Source organism: Sycon ciliatum, chromosome 10, assembly GCF_964019385.1.
Source record: "Sycon ciliatum chromosome 10, ocSycCili1.1, whole genome shotgun sequence".
Lineage (NCBI taxonomy): Eukaryota > Metazoa > Porifera > Calcarea > Leucosolenida > Sycettidae > Sycon > Sycon ciliatum.
In genome coordinates, this window is record NC_088652.1 from 3,509,437 (window position 1) to 3,532,664 (window position 23,228).

Consider the following 23,228-nt stretch of genomic DNA (forward strand, 5'->3'; position numbering starts at 1 on the left):
TTTAAATGCTTCATGGACGGAGTGACTTTGCGTTTTTTGCTTCGTGTTTCTTTGTGTTTCTCTTGAAAATCTAGCAAAATTGAGTCATTCGCATGAAAATGTCTGGTTACGTCAGCGAAACCCACTGATTTTCCCCTATTTTCAAGCGCTGAACGGCGCAAATACTGTGAAATCACGGCAACGAAAATTATTTTTAAAATAGTGTTCGACGCGTGCGCGCGCGTCGACGAGCGAACAAACCTCCTTGCACCGGCATTGGTGCACAGCTTCGGGACGGCCAAGTAGTTCTCAAATCGTCCTCTACGCTCTAGAGACCCTTACCTACCTCTGTGCGAAGTTTCAAGTCCTCCCTCTGAAGTGGCATACCCCGAAAATAAAAAGCATCCTACAGATTTCGGATCCCCGACTAGAACTTAGAGTTAGAAGCTGATTTCAGCAATGAAAATGTAGCTGCCGTTCTTGGAGGTCAAAGGTGTGCCGTTGGCGGATCTGCGGAGTTCCCGGCGGCGTCTCTCCTGAAGGCGCAGAAACTACTGCGTGATGCAGTCAAGGACAAGGATAGTGGTGTGCAGATCAGCGGAGGTTTAGGAATAAATAGTGAAATAGGCGGACTCATTAATTTGTCTAACTTACTCTGCTGACGATGGATGAAGTAGGATTGAAAAAGACAGTAGTAACGAACACGATGGCGTTTAGCGGTGCAGGCAGCGGCAAAACTACGATTGCCGGTACTAGTATTATGGTGGAATACCGGAGGGTTAAAGATTTGATGCGGAAGGCCGACAATCGTGGTATTGTCCTTGCGTCGCCACTGTTTGCTGAGCGGCAATACCTGGACTTGCTGCGTGGTCATGCACAGGAACAGAACGGCACCTTCTGCAAAGGTCTCTTTGAGCTACTGGCAAGCCTGGTCACTGATGATGGTGAGTGTATGGACGAGGACAAGACCAGAAGAGTATATGCACATCCTCTTTTTCTATTTTGGTGTCTCCCATGTACCAAATGTTGCCTTGTTACGGGAGGCCGTAGGGAGGTGTGCGAAGAAACCTTTCCAGAAGTTAGTTCCTAGGTTTGAACCCAATATGTAGAGGGAGAGGGAGAGGGATAAAGAGAGAGAGGGAGAGAGAGAGAGAGAGAGAGAGAGAGAGAGAGAGAGAGAGAGAGAGAGAGAGAGAGAGAGAGAGAGAGAGAGAGAGAGAGAGAGAGAGAGAGAGAGAGAGAGAGAGAGAGAGAGAGAGAGAGAGAGGATCAGCCAGAGATTGAGTTGGAGTGAATGAAGGAAGGCCTGAATCTGTCATAGGTAGCTCTACTTATCGGCGAACCAACCTGTAGCATGCACATTTCGATTTGTTAAACAATAACACTAATACGGATCCAGAACCAGAAGGGTGTGTCCAGAACCACCTTTCCTCTTCCGTGGAACCTCGCCACGCCATGATCAGGCGTCCAATGCCGCAGCTCCAAACTGTGGGGCAGGGTAGAAAAGGTAGACGAAATCGTGTGCATGTATGTGTGTGGGAATGTGCATGTGCGTGCGCGCGAGTGTGTGTGTGGGGGGGGGAGGGGAGTGTGTGTGCGTGTGTGTGTGTGCGTATGTGTGTGTGTGGGGGGGGGGGGAGTGTGGGAGTGTGTGTTCCTGCACGTGCATGCTTGCGGGCACGTACGTGTGAACATGTGTGCACTGGAGCGCACGTGCATGTGCTTCAGTACTGGTATACGTACAGGCCCGTCGCACCGACTTTGGAGGTGGGTGCGGGGGTCCACCCCGGGAAAAAAATTCAAAAATTGAAGCCAATTTCAAGCATTTCCGGGCATTTGGTGCCATTTCAGTGTACGGTAACTACAATGAAAGTCTTTTTGATTCTGCAACAAACCAAGAAAACGCTACGATCGGGGACAAACATTACCCTCCCCCGGGAAAAAAATTCACAAAAATTGAAGCCAATTGCAAGCATTTCAAGGCATTTGGTGCCATTTCAGTGTTAGCAATGAAAGACTTTTTTCTGCAACAAACCACGATCGAGGGGTCGGGGACAAAGATTTGTCACGTTTGCGCTAAGCTGCGATCATCGCGCTTTGTTGTAAAATGCTCCAAAAAAAAAAAAAAAAAGGCCGAAAAGGTGGGGCGGCCTCAGCTGCCCCGGCTGTGACGGCCTTGACGTATGAACCTGTGAACAGAGATTGAGTGTTACGCTCTCTCGCCTTGACTTGGTTCGGCACTTATTTTCTGGCTAGTGTTGAAGGCGACTGTGTTTGTCATGAGTAGACCACTCTGACCTTGACACTTTCACCTGATTAAAACATACGTTAGGGGAGATGGGGAGACGGAGACAAAGACGAACGAAACAACTACATTATGGAAGAGAGAGAGAGATTGAGTGAGGGCGGCAAGATAAAGGGCCTGGGTAGCTATGGCAGATATGGCCGCGCAAGTAGCTACCCAGGCCAAGGGAACAAAAGGTGACAAAAAGAGACAAAGGGTGAGTACGAGGGTGCATGCAGGCCAGCTTGGAAAAGGTTTTAGAACGTACGGGAGGAGGTACCTAACAGTACACTTGAGTTCATTGCCATAGGATCGGCCGCTCACTCGAGCTACGTTAATGACACCTAGTGAGGCCGAACTAGGTAGTTTTCCGGAGATTGAGTATGAACCTTTGTGTATATTTTGTGTGCTGTATGCCTTGTTAATATGTGGGTACAAGAATCAGCTACGTTTCAATTTCGCCTGACTCAAGAGGATATCTCGGAAGCTGTGAAGATGCTCACGATGTACAAAACCGACCCGTCGGTGGTGGATTCCGTTTGTAACTTCTTGGACATCGCATTGAATCGCCCATCACCCATAGATGATGACCAGCAGGGTATGTGCGTGTGTGTGTTCATGTGTGTATGTCTGTGTTCGTGTGCATGTGTGTGTGTGTGTGCATGTGTGTGTGTGTGCGTGTGTGTGGGTGCGTGTGTGGGTGTGTTTGTGCGTGCGTGAGAGAGTGAATTAATGTGTCTGTGCGCAAGATTATAAGCTCCTTATGTACTTGGAAGGACTTGATAAAGCCTCTCATCACGTAAGGTATTTGCAGGTTCGCCCGGTTTCTCTGCAAATTGTTATAGTCATTGTGAAACTGGAAGGCCTAACACAAGACCAACATAACCCTAAACCTGCAATTTTCACCCTGAGCACCCTTTTCACATGCTCTGCACCATTTAAATAGAAGTTTGTGATTGTGGAGCATGTTCCTAGTATAGTTAAAGAATGTTCCGAGTACTCCAGTTTCAGAAATTGTCGGTGCTGAATATGTTCAGTTTGAGGGGAAAAGGCCAGGTTTGGTAAACAGAAGTTTTCGGTACAGAGTGGCAGTTCCCTGTTGGATTGTGTGTGTTAGTGTTAGTTCGGTGTATTGAAATTTTAGGTATGAAACAGATGCACCGAAAGTACCGAAAATAAAAGTAAACCGAAAATTTGTGAAATTACAGTACTTTTTTCATTTTTAGCATCATCCGTTAGCGTCAGGCTACACTCCCACTCGGCACTGTCTTTGCTGCGCGCCATACTACTGGCCCGCGTCTTCTGGGCGCTGTACTGCAACCCCCGCAGTTCATGAAAATACACACATTTTCTATTCCATGAACATGTTTTCCATGGAGAACGTTTTCCACCACAGTACCCGTTCTTCAAAGACAGGGGTGGGGAAGAGGCGCAGCTATAATGATAAAAATTGTGCGAGTGTGATAGAACAAAATGATCGCGTGTGTGAATTATTGTATCGTTGATAATTTGTCCAATCAAAATATTTTCTCTGTTCTTCGCACGTTTTGTATCTTGTCTGCCATTCTTTCTCCCCAGTTCCCATCGTGGAGCTATGTCCGGGAAGGGAGTGTATCGAGATATGCAGGAGCTTTGTAAACATGATGGAGCACGTCGACAGGACCAAGGTGAAGAACAACGCCATCAAACGTTTCACAACGCTCATCCTGCACATGCGCGGCATCATCCAAGGTAGGATCCCGAATGGCTTCGTGCCGTTACGGAGGGCAGGCTTGCTTGCGTTTTGCCAGGGTGCCAATTGTTCAAACTCTACTTGACCATAGAGGGCTCTTGTTAGCAAAATATTAATGGCTGTATCCTCCCGGTGCTGTCTAGTTGGCTCGCAGGGTTTTGACTTGATACAACTCTTCCTGCCGAAGTAATCAACAAGAATGCTCCCCAATCCCCCTCCCCACCCCCACCCCCCCCCCCCCCCCCGACCCCACCCCAATCCACCCCAATCCACTTCATTTTACAGAGTGCTGTGATGATGTACGGTTAGTCTAGAGACTGTTAAGAGTATAATTTCAGATGTTCTGTTATGATGAGTGGCTATAGTGGAGTGTTCGCGTCTTGACAAGCGTGTCCGTGTTCTGTTGTCTTGTTGTCATCTGCGTAGAAACCGGAGCAATGCAAGCGATCACCGAGTTGAACATTGATGTGTCGCTGTCCAAAGTCCTGTGCTACCTGGAGCCCTCCCGGGATCTTGTCGAAGTCTGCGCCAAGCTGCTCAAGTTCTTCGTCACAGATGGTGAGGCATGATGCATGAACTGTGTCAGTCATTGGCCATCTCTTCATGCGTAGTCTACCTATTCTATCAGCAAAGCGTTGTCAAAATATTTATTGTATCAGAACGGTTTCATTCAAGCTTGCAGAGAATAATTATGTGTTCAGACACCTCTGCTGCCCAAACAAGTTTTGGCTCCCTGTTGTGACCATGTTTGCAAGGTATTGCTGTACCTCATTTCCGGCACGTAATTGTAAGATTACTCGTTGCTTGGCAACCACAGCCCTGTTATCTTGAAAAAGCCTGTTTTCTTTTATGGTTATCTCTCACAATCAGTATTTGAAAGGCGCATTTCGAAAATATTGTGCAGTAAACCAGTTGAATTACAACCTCACATATCACAACAGCTCTGGAAGAACGACACAGTCTTTATCATACTTTCAAACTGCACACTTTCAACCTTGCGAACAACGCCGAAGAAACACCAAGCATACGAATACATGAAAGTGTATTATTTTCCTTTACGTTGTGTGTTTTAGATACCTTGAGGCATGCGCGTCGCCAGGGAGTGTCAGCCGCAACCGTGCATGAACGAGCAGGCGCTGCCCTCGCGACCTGTGTTGAGGGTGAGGACGAACAGTGGGCGGACAATCCTCAAATGAGAACAGCAGTGCGAGAGCTGCTATCTGCACTTGGTACGTAGAGCATGCTTTAGTTGTCTGTATATTTGTTTAGTTATACTCTATTTCACCATAGGCACAGGCAATATCTGCCTTCTCACTGGGCGTATTGCCACAGTGCCTTCTCACTGGGCGTATTCCCACAGTGCTTGCCAAATGATGGTCAGTGATTTCTGCAGTTTGCTGCCAGCCGCCAATTCTGAAGAGAAAAAAATATTGTGTAGCCTGCGATGACGGTACGAGTATATAATCTTTTTTTAGTAGGATACTCAACAAATACGGATGCGGCGACGGGACAGAAACTTCAACAAGGATAAGAAAACTGTGAACGCAGTCGTTGGCGGACACAGAGCAGCACGTACAGTCCCAGTCAATGAAATCCAGTCGCGTCACTCAAGTTTGCGCCTTGCACCATTTCGCAGTCTAGTGTTTGCAGATCCAGGACTGTGCAACGCCTGGTGGGTACTTGAGTGACGCAACTGGATTGCATTGAGCAGCACTGTCCTTGCACTCTACAGAGTTCTGGTGTTGTTGTGCTCTCCTCTGCTGATGACGGTCAAATGGAGACTCAGCAGTGTGGAATTGCATGCAAGTACTGGACGAAAATGTTGAACAGTCTCTGCTGGGATGACGACTACACCATAGCTCAGTACTTAGAGCATCGCTGGCCTCAAGCAAAGGTCCTTGGTTCGAGTCCTGGTGGTGACAGTCAATTTGTTCTTCAGACATTTCCCTTTTGCAACTGTCCCTCAAACCTGTGAATATAGCCAGGCTGGTGATGTTAATGCTCTGCTATTCTTCACTCTTGTTCTGCTATACAGGTTACGTCCCTGCCTCCTCTCTAGTTACTCCTGCGGCAGCTGATTCCGCCGACGTGACTCTCACAGCTCCCACTTCTGCTGCTGCTGCTGCTGCCACCTCGACTTCTGCAACTGCTGCCCCTGCTGCGGTGTCTCCCGCAGCTGCACCTGCTGCCATAGCAACGTCGTCTTCGGACTCGTCGACTGGCACACAATCTACATCTTCTGGAGGTGAGTGACTGTTGTTGTCGTGCAACGGTGTTCTACACAAATTGTAGATGTACTCTGCGTGTGTGTGTGTGTGTGTGTGCATGTGCGTCACAGGGCGGTTGGGTGTGGTACAACGGGGGGGGGGGGGTCCCGCAGAGAAACAATTCGAATTTTTCGGGCAACAGGGCACGTTTTAGCACTCTACGGCCGCAAAGGAGGGTTTCCCTAGCACTTGTTAAACAACCCCCACTCCAGCTCAAAAACACGCTTCTCATGGATTTTTTGGTATTTTCTGTACATCATAGGTGGCCAAGGCAAAAAAGGAAGCCATTGCCCTCGAAAAAATCGCAAAATCTAAAGTACACTGTACAGTTCTAGCGCCAGCCGCTGTTCAAAAACGTAAGTCATGTCCTGCGAAAGTGCGCCACGCCGCATGCAATAGTCTATGTACATGATGTACACGGCCGGCCCGCGGACAGTCGCGAAGTACTAGTAATTATGTTAGTTGTTTTTAGAGAGAGAAGAAGGTCCATTTTTTGTTCGGTGGGATTGAAAGATCTGCCAGTGGACGGGAGAGCTACAACACTGGAAGCAGAAGAAAGGGCTTGCGGAATCTTCCCTGTCTTCGTGGCAACAGGACTTTAGTTTGCGAGAGACTTTCTTCCTGTCGCCGCGGACGCAATTCTTGTTGCTGCTACCAGAAAATTCGGAGAACGAAACGATCATAAGTCGTTTGGTGAAGCGGGTCGTGTCGGTGAACAGCTGCAGAATGTTCTGCCGCCGTGGAACAGCATTCCAAACACTTCCCTATTCCGTTGACAAGCGCGGCGTTCGCGGGTGTACATGTAATGCATTTTCGCATCAGCTTGCAGTAGATCGTCAGGAGCCAGAGATACTAGGTAGGTGTCGTTGTGGACAGAATATAATTATGTTGTAGCTGACAAGTGACAACTGACATGCTTGTAGTGTCTCTTGACCATGCTGATCGCCATTGTAACATGGTAGATCTTGGAAAATTTTAGTTCTGGACCCAGTGATCGCAGCCAGCACTGTTTCCGTCAAGTTTGCAGTGAATGTGTCCGTGAGGAATCCATCATCTGGGTGTCTCTACCCATGGCTCCAACCGCCTATCGCAATGGATAGCTGCCTGGAGTCTTGGGGTGCTAGCTGCTAGGCATCAAGTCTGAATCAAATAATCGTATGCTCCTTGCAATGAAAGTTGTGATGTTTTGTACAAGTTCGAAGATCCTTGAATTTTTTTATTGCTTTCAAGGATGAATTGGGTGGACCAGCCTGGACGAAAAGTGGTACGACCATGATCGTAGTGGTCGTACCATGTATGACGCCCCTGGTGTGTGTGTGTGTGTGTGTGTGTGTGTGTGTGTGTGTGTGTGTGTGCGTGTGCGTGCGTGTGTGTGCGTGCGTGTGTGTGTGTGTGTGTGTTTCCAATCGATAGGTTGCGGGTTTGATTCCCGGCGATTATGGTCACACACGTCTTTCATCTCTTTGTTTAGACTCCTCCGGACTATTCTTTCATTCTCCTGGGTGGTTACCAACAGCCAGTGCATGCCGGAGTATGTGGTGTGATGTGTGTGCGTGAAACAAATGAATAAGACCAAAAAGTAGGGATTTACTGGCCAGAAAAGCCACTTCATAGCTGCGTGGTGTAGACCAGGCTGAATAGTGGCGGTCAATTCTTCAGCCTTGCAAGCTGTTGAGTACCGTAAAGTCGCGGATAAAAGCCGGGTTTCTACAAGCACATCGCGGATAGAAGCCTGAAAATCATTACGGGTCAAATGCATAAAATACTGTCGCGCGTAGAAGCCTGGCTTCTATGCAAGCGCGGATCGGGTGGGTCATCAAGAGTGCATGCGCTATGTACGGTGCATAGTAAAACTGCCGCCATTCCGGTAGTCAGTGGTCGATCTACGCGTGTTGCGCGTAGAAGCCTGGCATACAAGCCTGGCAAAAAATGTCAGTGGTGCATATAAGCATGGTTTGCATACAAGCCTGGTTTGCATTATAGCCTGATGCAGAAAGCGGCTTATGTGCTTATAAGCCCGGCTTTTATCCGCGACTTTACGGTAGTGCAAACCCAGTACAAGTTGCTATGGCTTCTGCTGTAGCATCGCTAGCATCGCCTTCGGTGATGGGCTTCAAATGGTTAAATGGTCAAATGGTGTGTGTCTGTGTGTGTTTGTGTTTGTGTGTGTCTGAGTGTGCTTGTACGTGCCTGGACGCATGTGTGTGTTCATGCGTGCGTGTTTGTGCTTGTTGTGGTTGATGATAACCTACAGCAAAACGAGGTACGGGTCCGTCCAACAAGACCATGCATGAAGCTACGAATAGGACATTCAGCAGCGGTTGGACCAGAGTACGCCGTATCCGCATCAGCCTCTGCGGTCAGTTTGGAACCGGCAAGACGAGCCTGGCGGATTCTCTCAAGAACAAGCAGTTCGTGCACAATATGCCGAGTACACCGGTTCTCAATGTTGATCACAGCAATGTGCTCCACGGCGCAGGAAACCTTAAGGATTGGGACTTCGGCGCTGCACTCCTCTGTGCTCCTGACATACTTGACCATGCTGAAGATCTTGAGAAGAAACGCCAGCAAGAGCACGAGCAGCAACAGCAACCGGCTGGGTCTACAGATCATGAGGCAGCACCCAGCTCTGCTGAATTGACACAGACCATGATCGATGTCATCTTGGCAAACCAAGAGCTGATGCGAGACATCGGCGAAGAAGAAGTGGTGGCGTCCATTTGGGATTGCGGCGGCCAATCAATCTTCTCAAGCCTGCAGCATTTCCTTATGGGTGAAGATTACGTCATCTATATTCTCTGTTAAAACGCCTCAGAGAACTTCGATGACATCAAGCAGCAGAACTACTGGAAGTGGTCAGGAAATAAAATGTCCGAAATGACTCTTGACGTACCGGAAGACCTCAAGAACATTGACCACCTTCGACACTGGCTAACAGCTATCCACTTTGCCAGCAACCCAGGCGAGGCTGTGGGAAGCGAGGCGTTCAAGTACCCGCCTGTGATATTGGTGGGGAACTTTGCCGACAAGCTGTCGACAGATAGGACACTTTTGGAGCACAAGGTTGATATCTTCAAGAAGCTGGGAAAGCTCTGCCGCCGGTCACCAACTTTCCAGGGTATGCTTGAGAGCGATGACATTGATCCCGCAGGGTTGTTCCTTGTGGACAACCACGAGTCCGGAGCTTCTCAAGAAGTTCTAGGAATCCGAAAGAAGCTACAGGATGCTGTTTCATCGGTGCTGGCAAACAAGCAGATTCCGATGGAATGGGTTCGTTTTGAGATGATACTGGAGTATCTCAAGAAACAACCCGCCCGCACTGGCTACACAACAAGAGGGTGGATGAAGACACTGGTGGAGACGGCCTGCAAGATCCGCGACGAATCCGGCATGGACGGTGCTCCATCCGAGTTCGAGCTTCTTCTTCGTTTCTACAACGACCTACGCGTCATCATCTATCAGCCGACAAACAAGAACTCGCCGCAGCCTGATGACATCATCTTCCACAACACACAGTGGCTCATCAGGCAGATCAACGTCCTCGTCTTTGGCCACAAGTACTTGGATGAACCTGGCGGAGGTGGTGGCAGGACGGCGAAGGAAGCCGAGACCAGGTATCGCAACATTTTGTGGACAAAGGGAATAGCGAATCGGCAATTGATGGAGTGTGCCTGGAAGGAGGTGAAACGAGAAGTCCGTGAAAAGATGCTTGGCGTGATGGTCGACTGGGATTTGCTGTACAAATTCGGAGACGCCCAGCAAGCAAAGTACTTCATCCCGTCTGTTCTTCAACATCGACCGCCGGAGAAAATCGAGGAGGCCATGCGCAGCTTCGAGCAGGGCAATGAGCTAAACGACGTCTGCTTCTCCACAGCTGACACACCACTGCTGATCATGGTTCAGCCACCAGGTGAGGCTCCTGAAGACGTCCTAAGCTACAAGTATCCAGACGCGGACACACCGATGCCACACAGCTCCTACTGCAAGCTACTTGTACGGCTCATGAGAAAGTGGGACATCACAAATACCGACCCGAGTCACTGTGAGCTCACCTACAACACAGCTAGGTTTCGGCTGTGGCTGCCGGAGCAGCTCCGTGACCAGTTCCCCGGCAAGGTGGATATCTTCTTGGCTCACTACGACTCGTCAGGTGCACTGCTGGTCAGCATCAACTTCCGGTACTCACCTAAAGGTGCTGCTAGCTCCGCTGATTGGCTGCAGCCGATCTCATCTATATGCCAGCATGTCCGCAAGGATATCATGGAGGAGTTGGATAAGCTGGAGAACCCGAAACTGGACAAACCGGTCATGTTCAGTTTACCACTACCGCCAGTATGCGCATGCAAAGAGGAGTGGAAGGACTACAGCAGCGAAAGCCGGGACCTCGGATACGCACCGTGGCGCGTACTCTACAGTGAATCTGGTGCTCATCACGATCCGTACTGTGCCGGGTGTGATTCGGAGTACAGCATACCCAACAACTCAAACTGCTGGTTCAAAGCTAGTAGTACCTTCCAGGTAAGAGATGAGACCAAAGTTTAAACATTCTAGTGACCATGGAGTTAATTCATTGGCATTGCCCTGATCACAACCCCAAAACAAATCTGCTTCACGTTGAGTACAAATTGTCAGGTGGTTTTGTGCATAAGCTCAAGTTCCAGGTGAAGGAACGAAAGATGTTTAGGCTCATTCTATTGCTAACTTTTGTAAGCTCAAGTTCTATTTTAAAAGCACTCTATTTTGTGAGTCACGTTTTAGAGCGTTTATGCCTTTGCTTCGACAGTATTTATTTATGGTGTGTGTTTCTTTGTGTATGATATACGCGCGCGAATGGGAATTCGTACTTGTACATGTACAGCTCGAAGGACAGCAGAATGATATAGCGAGGCAGCAAGTGGCACTCTGGAAGCTGAAAGCGGAGATTGTCAGTGGGCAGTCACTTGCTACGGTTAGTCATGTCTGTAGAAAAGTACTCCCATTTTAAAATCCTTGAAAAACATTCTTCCATCCGAGGACGACAAGGACTTTGACAAAGTTAGAGCATTTGTTGGCCCGGACACATGCATACTGGTATATTATGTGCATATTCACCTTGAACCGTGAACCTCGAGCACCCATCCGTGATCAGGATGATAGGGGTGTTGTGCAGAGCAGAAGCGGGAGTGCTCGCACACACATACTCACGCTGGCACGTGTATGTTTGTACGTGTACGTGTACGTGTACTTGTAAAATGGAAATAGAAATTTTGGAGATAAGCCACGTGGTCATTCTCAATAATCATGTATCTACACATCATCAAGCAACAATCTGTTGGTTCTAAGAATGTTTTCTTGTGACTATCTTCAGCTTGAATACATCACTGAGTGGTGATCTAGGAATGCCGATTCCTTCGGCGAATATCCGGGTATATTTAAAATAGGCTTGTTCTACCGCTCTACCGGGCACCCTGTCGACAACTGTCAGTTGAAATACTACTCTTTTGCCAATTCGTTTAAATATCTTAACCCTTTACCGGCAAGTGCATTTTGATATGAAATCCATAACATTGAGAAGGATGCCAATAACTCACAACGAGGGCACATTTTGTATGTGCAAGTTATGTTTTCTTGGAAGTCTGGTACTTCTTCTTGACGATGGAAAAAATTATTTTCACATACCACACACATACGCTACTAAATTGGCACCTATACGTCTAAACACGGAAATTGTACACAATGCAAATCGTCAGATTCCGACATTGACATAAAACTGCCAAAACAAGTCGACTTCAGAGTGGAAACGAACGCCATAGCCATCACAGACGTCAGTGGCCGTGCCTCGCTCGCAATTGAGAGCAGCATCGCCCCAAAATCGCTGTCCGATGGCTCCGTAAGGTCGTGCGCAAGTCGCGCAGCGCTGCCGTCACTCAGGTACGTAGAAAGTCGATGGCCTAAAATTCCGTCTCTGGAAGACTGTCGACACGGGGATCACTCTCCATGGCTTCCACACCATAAGCACCATCAGATTCTTCCAGGTACATTACGACGACATCGTCTTCAGCGGCTGGAGCTCCCGATATTTGCGTGAGAATTTACTTGGCGTGCGCTCCGCTCCGCAATTTGAAATTCGCTTGCATCGGCGGCTGGAACGAAGTATTTATCTATCTGTCGTGGGTCCCAGAGCGAAGGTCTGCTAGGTCCTCGTCGGAGAAGTCATCTGAGGACGAAAGGAACTCACTGCGCAAGAGGAAATGCACCTGACGACGTTTTGACGGAGGCTGACGGCATTGTCGGCGCGCGTGTATTTCCGTAAATTTTCGATCGCGCAGTTCTCAATGAAATCAAATGGGACACGCGTAGATCTCTTCAGCTACGGATATGATCATACCTAGGCTGTGTGAGGGCCACGGGAAATCCCCGTGGGCTGATGCTTCCTGTCATACCAGGCATGGTTTTAGTATGCATGTCGAATGCGTCGTTTACGACGCATTCAAGTATGGGGCTGCCGGTAAAGGGTTAATATCTTATAGGAATGGATTTGCTCCCACACTGGAGCTCGCGCTATTCCGCCGACTTGACTTGACACTTGACTGACTCACAACTGCCATCCAGAGCACACAAGAAGTTCATCGAACCTTCGACTCGGCAAACCTGCAAGAATGCACCACTCCCTGCTCAATACACAGTGTTTCGAGGAATCCACCCCTCATCAGTTGAGCTCGAGTAGGCTGAGGAACATTGTGCCTGAAGACCACCACTTATATAGTGCTCTCCAGGCACAAACATCATAATTATGTTTGTATTCCTGGTGATGTTTGTGCCTGGAGAGCACTATATCACAGGTTTCCTAAAAAATTATTGCCGAAGTAGCAACAGCTATTTCTTAATATCTTATCTTATTTATTCCCATTTTATTGCACTGCGTTTCGAAATGCATGCCTCTCACTGATTCGTGGAAGAAGGAGGCAGTGGATGCCAGCTCGGAAGTATGCCTCGCTGCCGTGCGCAACATCAATCCCGTCGCTGCCGAGACTTCTGCAATTGCTGCCAATGCTGCAGCTTCCCCCGCATCTGCGACTGCTGTCATAGCAACGTCATCGCCTAGCCAACCCAACGAGGGTTCTGCCACTCCATCTGAAAAGGATCACACGGCTGCAGACTCGTCGGCTGGCACACGATCTGCATCTTTGGCAGGTGAGTGTTTTTTTTCTTGCGATGTTGTTCTACAGTACAGTCGGGCCCCGAAGAACGGAGAGCTGAAGAGCGACCAGGCTAGAATTTCACCAGTTTTAAAGAAGTGTCTAGTCTGGATTTTCACAGAGAATAACGTAACCTGTACTGCGCACTATAATGTGCGCTCAAAAGTAGAACTCAGAAGTAGAACTCAGAAGTAGAACTCAGAAGTAGAACTCAGACGTAGAACTCAGACGTATTTACCCTGCATACATGCAGCTAGGTTTCATTGGTATATTTCCACGGTTTAATGGCTAGTCAAATTATGTGAACCTGCAGATGTGCGTATGCGTCACTATGGAACAGTCATGCATTGGTACATGCATGTACAGTCCAAATGTAAACTTTCGTACACACAATGACATGTACGTGCACATGTATGACTGTACCATCGAAGAAGAATAAAACTGCTGTATTCGCGAAAAATAAGAACGGGCTAGGCTAGAACCCTGCCCCCCCCCCCCCTTTTTCTTCGGCGCCCGACAGGGCTGTAGATGTGTTCTGCCTGTGTGTGTATGTTTGGCTCAATGCATTGTCATTCATGTGACATTTTCTGGAGCCTGGTCACAGGATTGATTACAGAGGTGATTGGATGTAACGACCTTGCATTTAACGGCAGATTGAGTTAAGCGAATCCAACCTCGTAGCAGGAAATCACACACAGAGTGTCTCCACGTGCCTTTTCGCTACGCTACCAGCGCTGAGATTTCATAGGCATAATCCCTTCCCTCGCAGAAACTCGAATGAAGCCACCACGAAGCGTCACTTTCTGAACAACAGCCCAACATGACGAGTAAGAAGACCTGGTCAACAACAAATCAGCAAAGAGTGCAACAGTAGCGCAAGATGGCCCAGATTGGGCCAGAACGATCTCTTGTGCTGAGCAGCTAGTGCACATGAGTTTCACATGTGTGCCACGCTCCCATGAAAAACTTATTTCTCTCGCGCTGCTATGAGCTCACGTACTTCCGGTGCATGCACGGTTACATGCATTTTCAGGTGCCGGACGGCAGCGGCTGTGCCCCGAAGTGAACTTTTTTCAATTCTTGATTTTCCAACTCCAATGCATACCTGAAATCCCCGAGTGCCCAACTGCTACGTCGTGATTTTCTACTTGTGCGGCGAGGCATCGATGCACACGTGAAACTCGCGTGCACTGTCTGCCCTGTTAAGCTGGGCCATCTTCCGCTACTGTTGCACTCTTTGCTAATTTGTTGTGGATGAATTCGTCTTCCTCGTCATGTTGAGCTGTTGTTCAGCAAGTGACACTTCGTGGTGGCTTCATTCGAGTTTCTGCGAGGGCAGGGATTATTCCCAATATGTCTCAGTGCTGGTAGCGTAGCGAAAAGGCCTATGGAGGCTTTCCTGTGTGCTTTCCTACCACGAGTTTGGATTCGGCTATTTTTTTTTTTTTAGTTTTAGTGGATACCTTTATTCAAGACCACTAGTTGGTGCTTGAGGACATGTTGTAGCAGAATATGGTGATGGTCTACCCCAAATTCAGGACGTAACCCCGCTGCTACCGCCAGTACCCTTGAAGACAGCCTCCGTAATGGCCGTCATTGGACAGGCAGAATTGATCGATTCGCTCGAGGGACTCGGCAAGTCGCCAATCGAAAGTTAGATGACTAAACATTACTACGTAACTTGGATCGGTGTGTGAACATAGTTAAAATCCATACGTATTGTTCTTCTGTTGTCGTGATACGAGTTCGTACATATCATTTCTATCGACTGTAAGACCAACAATACTTTTAAATGTAGGGGATTAGAAGACCTTCGAAACTCACAAAATCAGTCGGGGAAGTGAACTGCGTGAAAAGAGAAGAAAAATATGCCCCCCCCCCCCCCCCCCCCACACGACTTGAACCCGGTACCTTGCTTGTCATGAGCCATACTCTAACTGGGAGAGGGGAAAGACCCAAGTGCAATCAGTACAATGTCATGTATATGTGGCACGTGGTGTGAGTTGCCTTTGGAGTGAAGTGCTTGTCAGCCCCTTCTAGGTTCAGCCTGGTCCCGTAGATCAGATGGTAAAGCCTAGTTCACATTCGACAGGGCGTGACGGTACACGACTTAAGGATCGACCGGAAGCCATGGGACCGTCTGACGGCGTCCAATGTGAACGGCAGGAACGGGAACGCAACCGTACTACCATAGGGATCGGGAAGCGACGGGAAGAGTTGGATCAGTTCAACTTTTCATACCGTAGAAGGGTGTAGACGGGGACGCAAGCATACACAACTGCAGTATTTTGAGTGTGAACAGGAGGCGTGTGCCGACTACTCTGATTAGTGCTTTGAATTTTTTTACCATTTCGAACACTACGCTGCCCATGATAACTCGCAGAATGGCTCACACGACTTGAGTTGAATTTTAGCAAGATAAGATCCCTTGCTGAAGCCTCAGCCCTTCTTCAAACTTGGTTCCCCTCTTCCCGGAGCGAGGCAGCGTGGCGGTTTGTACAATGGTCTTGGAAGCTGCAGAGGAGCGAGTGTCAATTGTCTTTTCTTTTGCAGTGCCGGCGAGAGGGATTGATCCCCAGATTCAATTCGAACTGTGTGCGGAAGCCAGCATCAACGAGTCACAAGACCATCAGGGAACACAAGAGACATCAGTACTGCCGCCGTCTTCTCTGCGATGCAATCGAAGACAAATGCGCAGAGAAAGATTACCGCGGGAGGCGATACAAGGAGTCCAGAGAGCAACTGTGGACGTTTACACAGTCGGACTACCTATTGATCCGTTCTCTTCAACGTGCAGTGGTTACCGAAGAACGAATAAGTTCCAACGCCAGACTAAATCGGAAGATTTCTGGACTTCGAGAGGCGGATCAACGTGTGGCGGGAACCAACAGCTCACCCCGCGGCCCAACTCCTGTTGCCGCCGTTGGTGTTGCGTCACCCAGTGGGCATACGGCCAATGCTGAGCCAGTCCATGAGCGGGCGTTGGTGGTGGACGACTGTGTGTCCGACCAGACAAGGCGTCTGCTGGAACATGGACCTAGCTTTGTCCCGTCGACGGGGAGGCTCACCAAGCAAGAACGAACAGATGTTGAGACATCGGTAGAGAGGATGGCGTTCACCCTCCGGTGGCAACAGCCCCAGCCTCAGGGTGTGGACCTCAAAGAGGAAGACCCACCGCCAGAGATCAGACAGGACAAGAAATTGTGGAAGCTGATGAAGCGCGGCTTTAAGCAGCCCCCACAGATGGACGACAAAGACGAAAGGAATATGGCCAACTTCCGCGACGAGGTGTTACGGGCATATGACAGACACACACCCTCTAATCCCAATCTGACGCAGGAGGAGCGGGTGGAGCTGAAGCGACTTCGCACAGACCAAGAAACCATCATCAAACCATCGGATAAAAGTAAAAACTCGTTGCTATGAGACAGGAGCTGTATTTGCAGAAAGCAGAAGACATATTATCGAACATGATCATGTATGAGAAAGTAGATTTGACCATAGAGTCCTACGAGACCAAGACACGAGAAGTAATACTGTCAGAGTGCAAGAACATGGATTCAAAACTCCTGAAGTCAATCCTACCAAGCAGTACGAAGTTCCCCGAGTGGTACGGTCTTCCAAAGGACCATAAGCAGAACTTACCATTGCGACCCGTGGTAGCAGCGTGCGACAGCCCAACGACTGGAGTATCTATTGTATTGGAGCGCATCCTACAGCAGCTCATTCAATTTGTCCTGGCCCACCTGGCTAACACGACGGAAGCAATACCCCACATCTGTGACGCATGTCCGGGATTGAACGCCCCCGATGGCACCATTGTTATGTCCATGGATGTAGTCGGGTTATATCCGAGCATACCTATTCGGGAGGGCGTTCAGGCAGTAGTGGATATGCTGCAGCAGTATTCCCAGCGGATCGACATGTTTGGGCTGAGTGTGAGCGGGGTCCGGAATCTGCTGCTGTTTGTTCTCAGCCACAACTATTTCAGATTCGGCCATCAGATCTATCACCAAGTGGACGGGGTTGCAATGGGTAACAATCTTGCACCCCCATTTGCGATTCTATTCATGCATACGGTTGAGGCCAGGCTTCTGCAGGATTCTCCGTTAGTACCGCTCCTCTACAAACGCTACATCGACGATATCCTGCTGCTATGGACCCATGGCAGAGAGAGCTTGATGCGGTTTGTGCAGCATTTCAACTCTGCACACCCGAGTACCAACTTCACATATGAGCTCAGCGAGGTGAGTGGCTCCATAAATTATATGGATATCACAATTATGATCCAGGAAGGCAAGCTGGCATACAAGCTGTACCAGAAGGCATGTGCTAGCGGTCTACTCATTGATTATACTTCGGCAGTTCCCCACCATATCAAATTGGCAGTTGCTTCCTCACAATTCCTAAGAGCTCAGAGGCTCTCATAGAATACTAGAATGCGTGCAGAAAGTGAAGCGAGGGTTCATGAACAATTAAGATTGAACAATTTCCCAGAGAGAATCATTGAAGAGGCACGCACTGCCTCCATAATGCCAAAGCGCCGTCGCCGTGCCAACCCATGCTGCGCATTTCTAAAGCTTCCATATAAGTCAGATAAAGTACTTCAAGCAGTGAATAAAGGAATCAGAAAGTATAAAATTCCGATTAGAGTCGTATATGAGCACACTGGTAACCTGAGGCGCACATTGTGTCGCTCCGCCCTCGTTTCTCCTCTATGTGTCAAGGCTGCAAATCCGCTACAACCGAAAGAAGAGAGGTCGCCCAAAGGGGCCGTGTATCTCGTGTATATCCGGGGGACAGGATGTATGTATGCAGAAGAATGTTGTATATCAGCGGAAGTGGAAAGAATGTCCGGAACAATATGTTGGTGAGACTGGCCGCTTTCTGGAAACTCGCCTGGAAGAACATAATGGTGAGGCAAGACGACAGGAACTCGACAAGCCATGAGGCCAACATTTTCGTACCACTCACCCTGGATGCAAGCTCAACTATGGGCAAAGTGCATTCTCTGCAGTTGAAGTAATAGGAAGAGAGCCTGATCGAGCTTGTCGCAAACTGCGCGAGGCGATTGAGATTCATGATGCTAAGCCCCATGTGAACATAAGCACCGGATGGGATTTGTTGTGAATTTTCTTAGCTTCCCCTGCTGCTACTTCAATATCACTGAATATAATATGAGGCGGGTCACTCAAATCCATTCTGTTCTTGATGCCTCGTCGCGTCCCTGGTGGTAACAGTTTGGCATGGAAGTTTAACCTCATAGTGGATTGGCGCATGGGCCTCCGTGCTCCCCTCCTTTAATGTGCTAGAATTAACACCATAATTATTTGGCATGTACCCTCACTTCGTAGAGCACAACGGCGCGCTCTTCTTCTCCGTGATGTGCACAGTTGCACCTTCTCTCCCCCCTCTGTATAGAGGTGACATAACTCGCATCATTATTTTATTTTTTTGGCGCTACACTCTGCGTAACGCCATTCACAGAGCACAATGCGCGCTACCTTCTGCTGCTTCTCCTCCGTGATGTGCTAGTTGCGCCTTTTCTCTCTCTCTCTGCCCCCCCCCCCCCACCCCTTCTGCATACTAGGTGACATAATTCGCATCTTTTTTGGCGCTACACTCTGCGTATATACTGCTCTTGTGTGGCTTCCACGGTATTCATTGTTATTACCTGACCATGGCCAAGTGCCGAAACGTTGTAGAAATAACGGAACTGGTTCGGATGTGATGTGCAGCGCTATGGGAATGGGTGTGTCCACCCGAATTCTTTTCATAAGATCCCTTGTCACTTATCGTATTTAGGGATAGTTCAGCGGCTTGACAGATGAACTGTTTTATTATTTCCTGGTGCTATTATTTGAATGACACAACTTTCAGGGCTACTTTTTTTAGTCTTCCTGAAAAACTGGTATTGTGACTTGATTTCGCTTCATTCAAGGAGAAATAATTGACAAGAAGTCCCGAAAAACAAGAAATTACTTCAAGTAGGTCCGAAAGTCATCCCGTCACGGATCATGCCTTATGACTCGCTCCGTTCGCTGTTGAACATCGCAACGACTGCTGCATGTCGAGTTGTACGAATTGTACAAGATTTTACAGCTGAACCCAGCCGTCCCGACAGGCCAATACGTCCCGTACCGTCAGCGTTGCGTCGAATGTGAACTAGGCTTTAGAGCATTTCTCATGACAAGCAAGGTCCTGGGTTCGAGTACTGGTGGGTTTGGCATTCTTTTCTCTTTCCAGGCAGTTCATTTCCCTGAAAGATCCTTTGAATTTGAAGTTCTCCCAATCCGTTCAAAATCGATCACTTTCTTTCACCTCTCGTAGTACGTTCCAGAAACTGACCGTGGTTGGAATTTGGTCCCCTGAGGGAAAAAGACCAAGTGCCATCAGTATGTGTGGCACGTGTTGTGAGCTGCCTTTGCAGTGAAAAACGTGCCTTCCAGGTTCGACCTGGTTCCATAGCTCAGATGGTGTGAGCATCGCTCATAACAAGCAAGGTCCCGGGTTCGAGTCCTGGTGGGGTTAGCATTTTTTTTCTCTTTTCAGACAGTTCACTTCCCTGACTGAACTTTCGAACAATTTATTGTTTTTTTCTTTCCAGGGATGTTTAGGGTATTTCGCACACAATAAATAATGAGTTGATGGTATGTTTTGCCTGAAGCCCCTCCCCTTATGCGAGGCAAAAGCCTGTGGAGAATCCATAAAATGTAATACAATTACAGATGCCTAATGTCGAAGCACTCGTCACGGATTTTGGTCACACGCTTTGCTTACGTGTTTGTGTATATGCTTGTGTTCGTTCTTTCGTTCATGCATGTTTGTGTGTGTGTGTGTGTGTGTGTGTGTGTGTGTGTGTTTGTGTGTATGTGTATGTGTATGTGGCTGAGCATGCTTGTACGTGCCTGCACGCATATGTGTGTGTTCATGTGTGTGCGTATGTGTACTTGTTGTTGTTGTTGTTGATCACTTGCAGCAAAACGAGGTACGGGTCCGTCCGACGAGGCCATGCATGAAGCTACAAATAGCACACTGAGCAGCGGTTCGACCAGAGTACGCCGTATCCGCATCAGCCTCTGCGGTCAGTTTGGAACCGGCAAGACGAGCCTGGCGGATTCGCTCAAGAACAAGCAGTTCGTGGACAAGAAGCCAAGTACACCGTTGCTCGTTGTTGATCATGGCAATATGCTCCACGACGGAGGAAACCTGACAGATTGGAAGTTCAATGCTGCACTCCTCTGCGCTCCGGACATCCTTGATCAGGCTGAAGATCTTGAGAAGAAATACCAACAAGAGCAAGAACAGCAGCAACAGGAGCAAGAAGCTGCAAGACTGGCCGAGCCAGCGGCGAAAGTCCCAAAGCGAGCTAAGTCTACAGGACTCCAGCGTGAGGGAACAGCGACGAAAGAGGCAGCAGTAGAACATCCACAGCGCCAAAAGCAGCAACACCCCATCGTAGTGCCTGGACACCGAGAAAACGTGGAGGGGAGCTCTGCACCAAGACACAAGCAGGCATCGAAGGAAACATCAAAACTCACTGCAGATCCAGAAGCAGCACTCAGCTCTGTTGAATTGACACAGAGCCTGGTTGATGTCATCTTGGCGAACCAAGAGCTGATGCGAGAAATCCGCAAAGAAGAAGTGGTGGTGTCCATTTGGGATTGCGGCGGCCAATCAGTCTTCTCAAGCCTGCAGCATTTCCTAATGGGTGAAGATTACGTCATCTATATTCTCTGTTTCAACGCCTCGGAGAACTTCGATCACATCAAGCAGCAGAACTACTGGAAGTGGTCAGGGAGTACAGTGTCTGAAGTGACTCTGGATGTACCGGAGGAGCTGGAGAACATCGACCACATTCGGCACTGGCTAACAGCCATCCACTTTGCCAGCAACCCAGGCAAGGCTGTGGGAAGCGAGGCGTTCGACTACCCGCCTGTGATATTGGTGGGGAAATTTGCCGACAAGCTGTCGACAGATAGGACACTTTCGGAGCACAAGATCGATATCCTCGAGAAGCTGCGAAACCTCTGTTGGCGGTCACCAACATTGAAGGGTGTGATCAAGAACGATGACATTGATCCCGCAGAGTTGTTCCTTGTGGACAACCACGAGTCCGGAGCTTCTCAAGAAGTTCTAGGTATCCGAGAGAAGCTGCAGGATGCTGTTTCGTCGGTGCTGGCAGACAAGAAGATGCCGACGGAATGGGTTCGCTTTGAGATGATACTGGAGTATCTCAAGAAACAACCCGCCCACACTGGCTACACAACACGAGGATGGATGAAGACACTGTTGGAGAAGGCCTGCAAGATCCAGGATGACTCCGGCATGGACGGTGCTCTATCCGAGTTCGAGCGTCTTCTTCGGTTCTACAACGACCTACGTGTGATTATCTATCGGCCGGCAAACATGAACTTGCCGCAGCCTGATGACATCATCTTCCACAACACACAGTGGCTCATCAGGCAGATAAACGTCCTCGTCTTTGGCCACAAGTACCTGGATGAACCTGGCGGAGGTGACGGCAAGACGGAGAAGAAAGCAGGGAGAGCAGAGACGGAGTGGCGCGACTATCTGTGGAAGGAGGGTATAGCACGCATGCCACTAATAGAGTGTGCCTGGAAGGAGGTGAAACGAGAAGTACGTGAAAAGATGCTTGACGTGATGGTCGACTGGGATTTCCTGTACAAATTCGGAGACGCCCAGCAAGCAAAGTATTTCATCCCGTCTGCTCTTCAACACCGACCGCCAAAGAAAATCGAGGAGGCCATGCGCAGCTTCCAGCCGGACAATGAGCCAAACGACGTCTGCTTCTCCACGGCTGACACACCGTTACTGATCGTGGTTCAGCCACCAGGCAAGGCTGATGAAGACGTCCTAAGCTACAAGTATCCCGACGCGGACACACCGATGCCACACAGCTCCTACTTCAAGCTACTTGTAAGGCTCATGAGAAAGTGGGACATCACAAATACCGACCGGAGTCACTGTGAGCTCACCTACAACACAGCCAGGTTTCGGCTGTGGCTGCCGGAGCAACTCCGTGACCAGTTCCCAGGCAAGGTGGAAATCTTCTTGGCTCACTACGACTCGTCAGGTGCATTGCTGGTCAGCATCAACTTCCGGTGCTCGCCTGACTGTGCTGCTAGCACCTCTGACTGGCTGCATCCGACCTCATCGATATGCCAGCATGTCCGCAAGGATATCATGGAGGAGTTGGGTAAGCTGGAGAACCCGAAACTGGACGAACCGGTCATGTTCAGTTTACCACTACCGCCAGTGTGCGCATGCAAAGAGCAGGAGTGGAAGGAATACAGCAGCGAAAGCCGGGACCTCGGATACGCACCGTGGCGCGTACGCTACAGCAAATCCGGTACTCATCACGATCCGTACTGCGCCGGGTGCAAGTCGCACTACAGAATACCCAACAACTCAAACTGCTGGTTCAAAGCTAGTAGTAGCTTCCAGGTAAGAAATGAGACCAAAGTCTAAACATTCTAGTGACCATTGAGTTAATTCACTCACTCACATTGCGCTGATCAAAAACCAAAAACGAATCTGCTTCAAGTTGAATACAAATTGTCAGAAGGTTTTGTGCATAAGCTCAAGTTCGAACTGAAGGAACGAAATATGTTTAGTCTCGTAGGACCCAAGAAATCGCGCTGCAAAGCGCTTTTGGTTGAGAATTTAATTGAAACAATTGTTGAGGTTAGGTCTTTATAAGGCAAACTAATGGTGCAAAATGCAAGACTATGTCCAGAGCATTGCATATGTGCAATTTTATCAAT

At 48.8% G+C, this 23,228-nt stretch overlaps 2 protein-coding genes across 2 annotated transcripts in view; both read left to right on the forward strand.

Moving 5' to 3' along the window:
• The first annotated feature begins 244 nt into the window (after window positions 1-244).
• Window positions 245-9,074, forward strand: LOC135826253 (uncharacterized). Its single transcript, XM_065338883.1, has 7 exons — window positions 245-923; window positions 2,703-2,861; window positions 3,842-3,994; window positions 4,422-4,553; window positions 5,069-5,224; window positions 6,031-6,240; window positions 8,517-9,074. Exons 1-7 carry the CDS (start codon window positions 644-646, stop codon window positions 9,065-9,067), a joined length of 1,641 nt encoding a protein of 546 aa, XP_065194955.1. The 5' UTR covers window positions 245-643; the 3' UTR covers window positions 9,068-9,074.
• LOC135826250 (uncharacterized) overlaps window positions 9,074-23,228 on the forward strand; it is an 85,006-nt gene continuing 70,851 nt past the window's right edge. The window contains exons 1-4 of the mRNA XM_065338879.1: window positions 9,074-10,780; window positions 11,121-11,210; window positions 13,201-13,435; window positions 20,420-22,908. Coding sequence (XP_065194951.1) covers window positions 9,131-10,780; window positions 11,121-11,210; window positions 13,201-13,435; window positions 20,420-22,908 — 4,464 coding nt within the window. The 5' untranslated portion in view covers window positions 9,074-9,130. The remainder of the gene's footprint in view (window positions 10,781-11,120; window positions 11,211-13,200; window positions 13,436-20,419; window positions 22,909-23,228) is intronic.

Bases quoted from the DNA above. Each gene is read 5' to 3' on its own strand.
- LOC135826253 (XM_065338883.1), top strand. From the start codon at position 644: ATGGATGAAGTAGGATTGAAAAAGACAGTAGTAACGAACACGATGGCG. The intron at 2,862-3,841 runs GTATGTGCGTGT...CTTTCTCCCCAG, and splicing joins CATAGATGATGACCAGCAGG to TTCCCATCGTGGAGCTATGT. The intron at 5,225-6,030 runs GTACGTAGAGCA...TCTGCTATACAG, and splicing joins AGAGCTGCTATCTGCACTTG to GTTACGTCCCTGCCTCCTCT.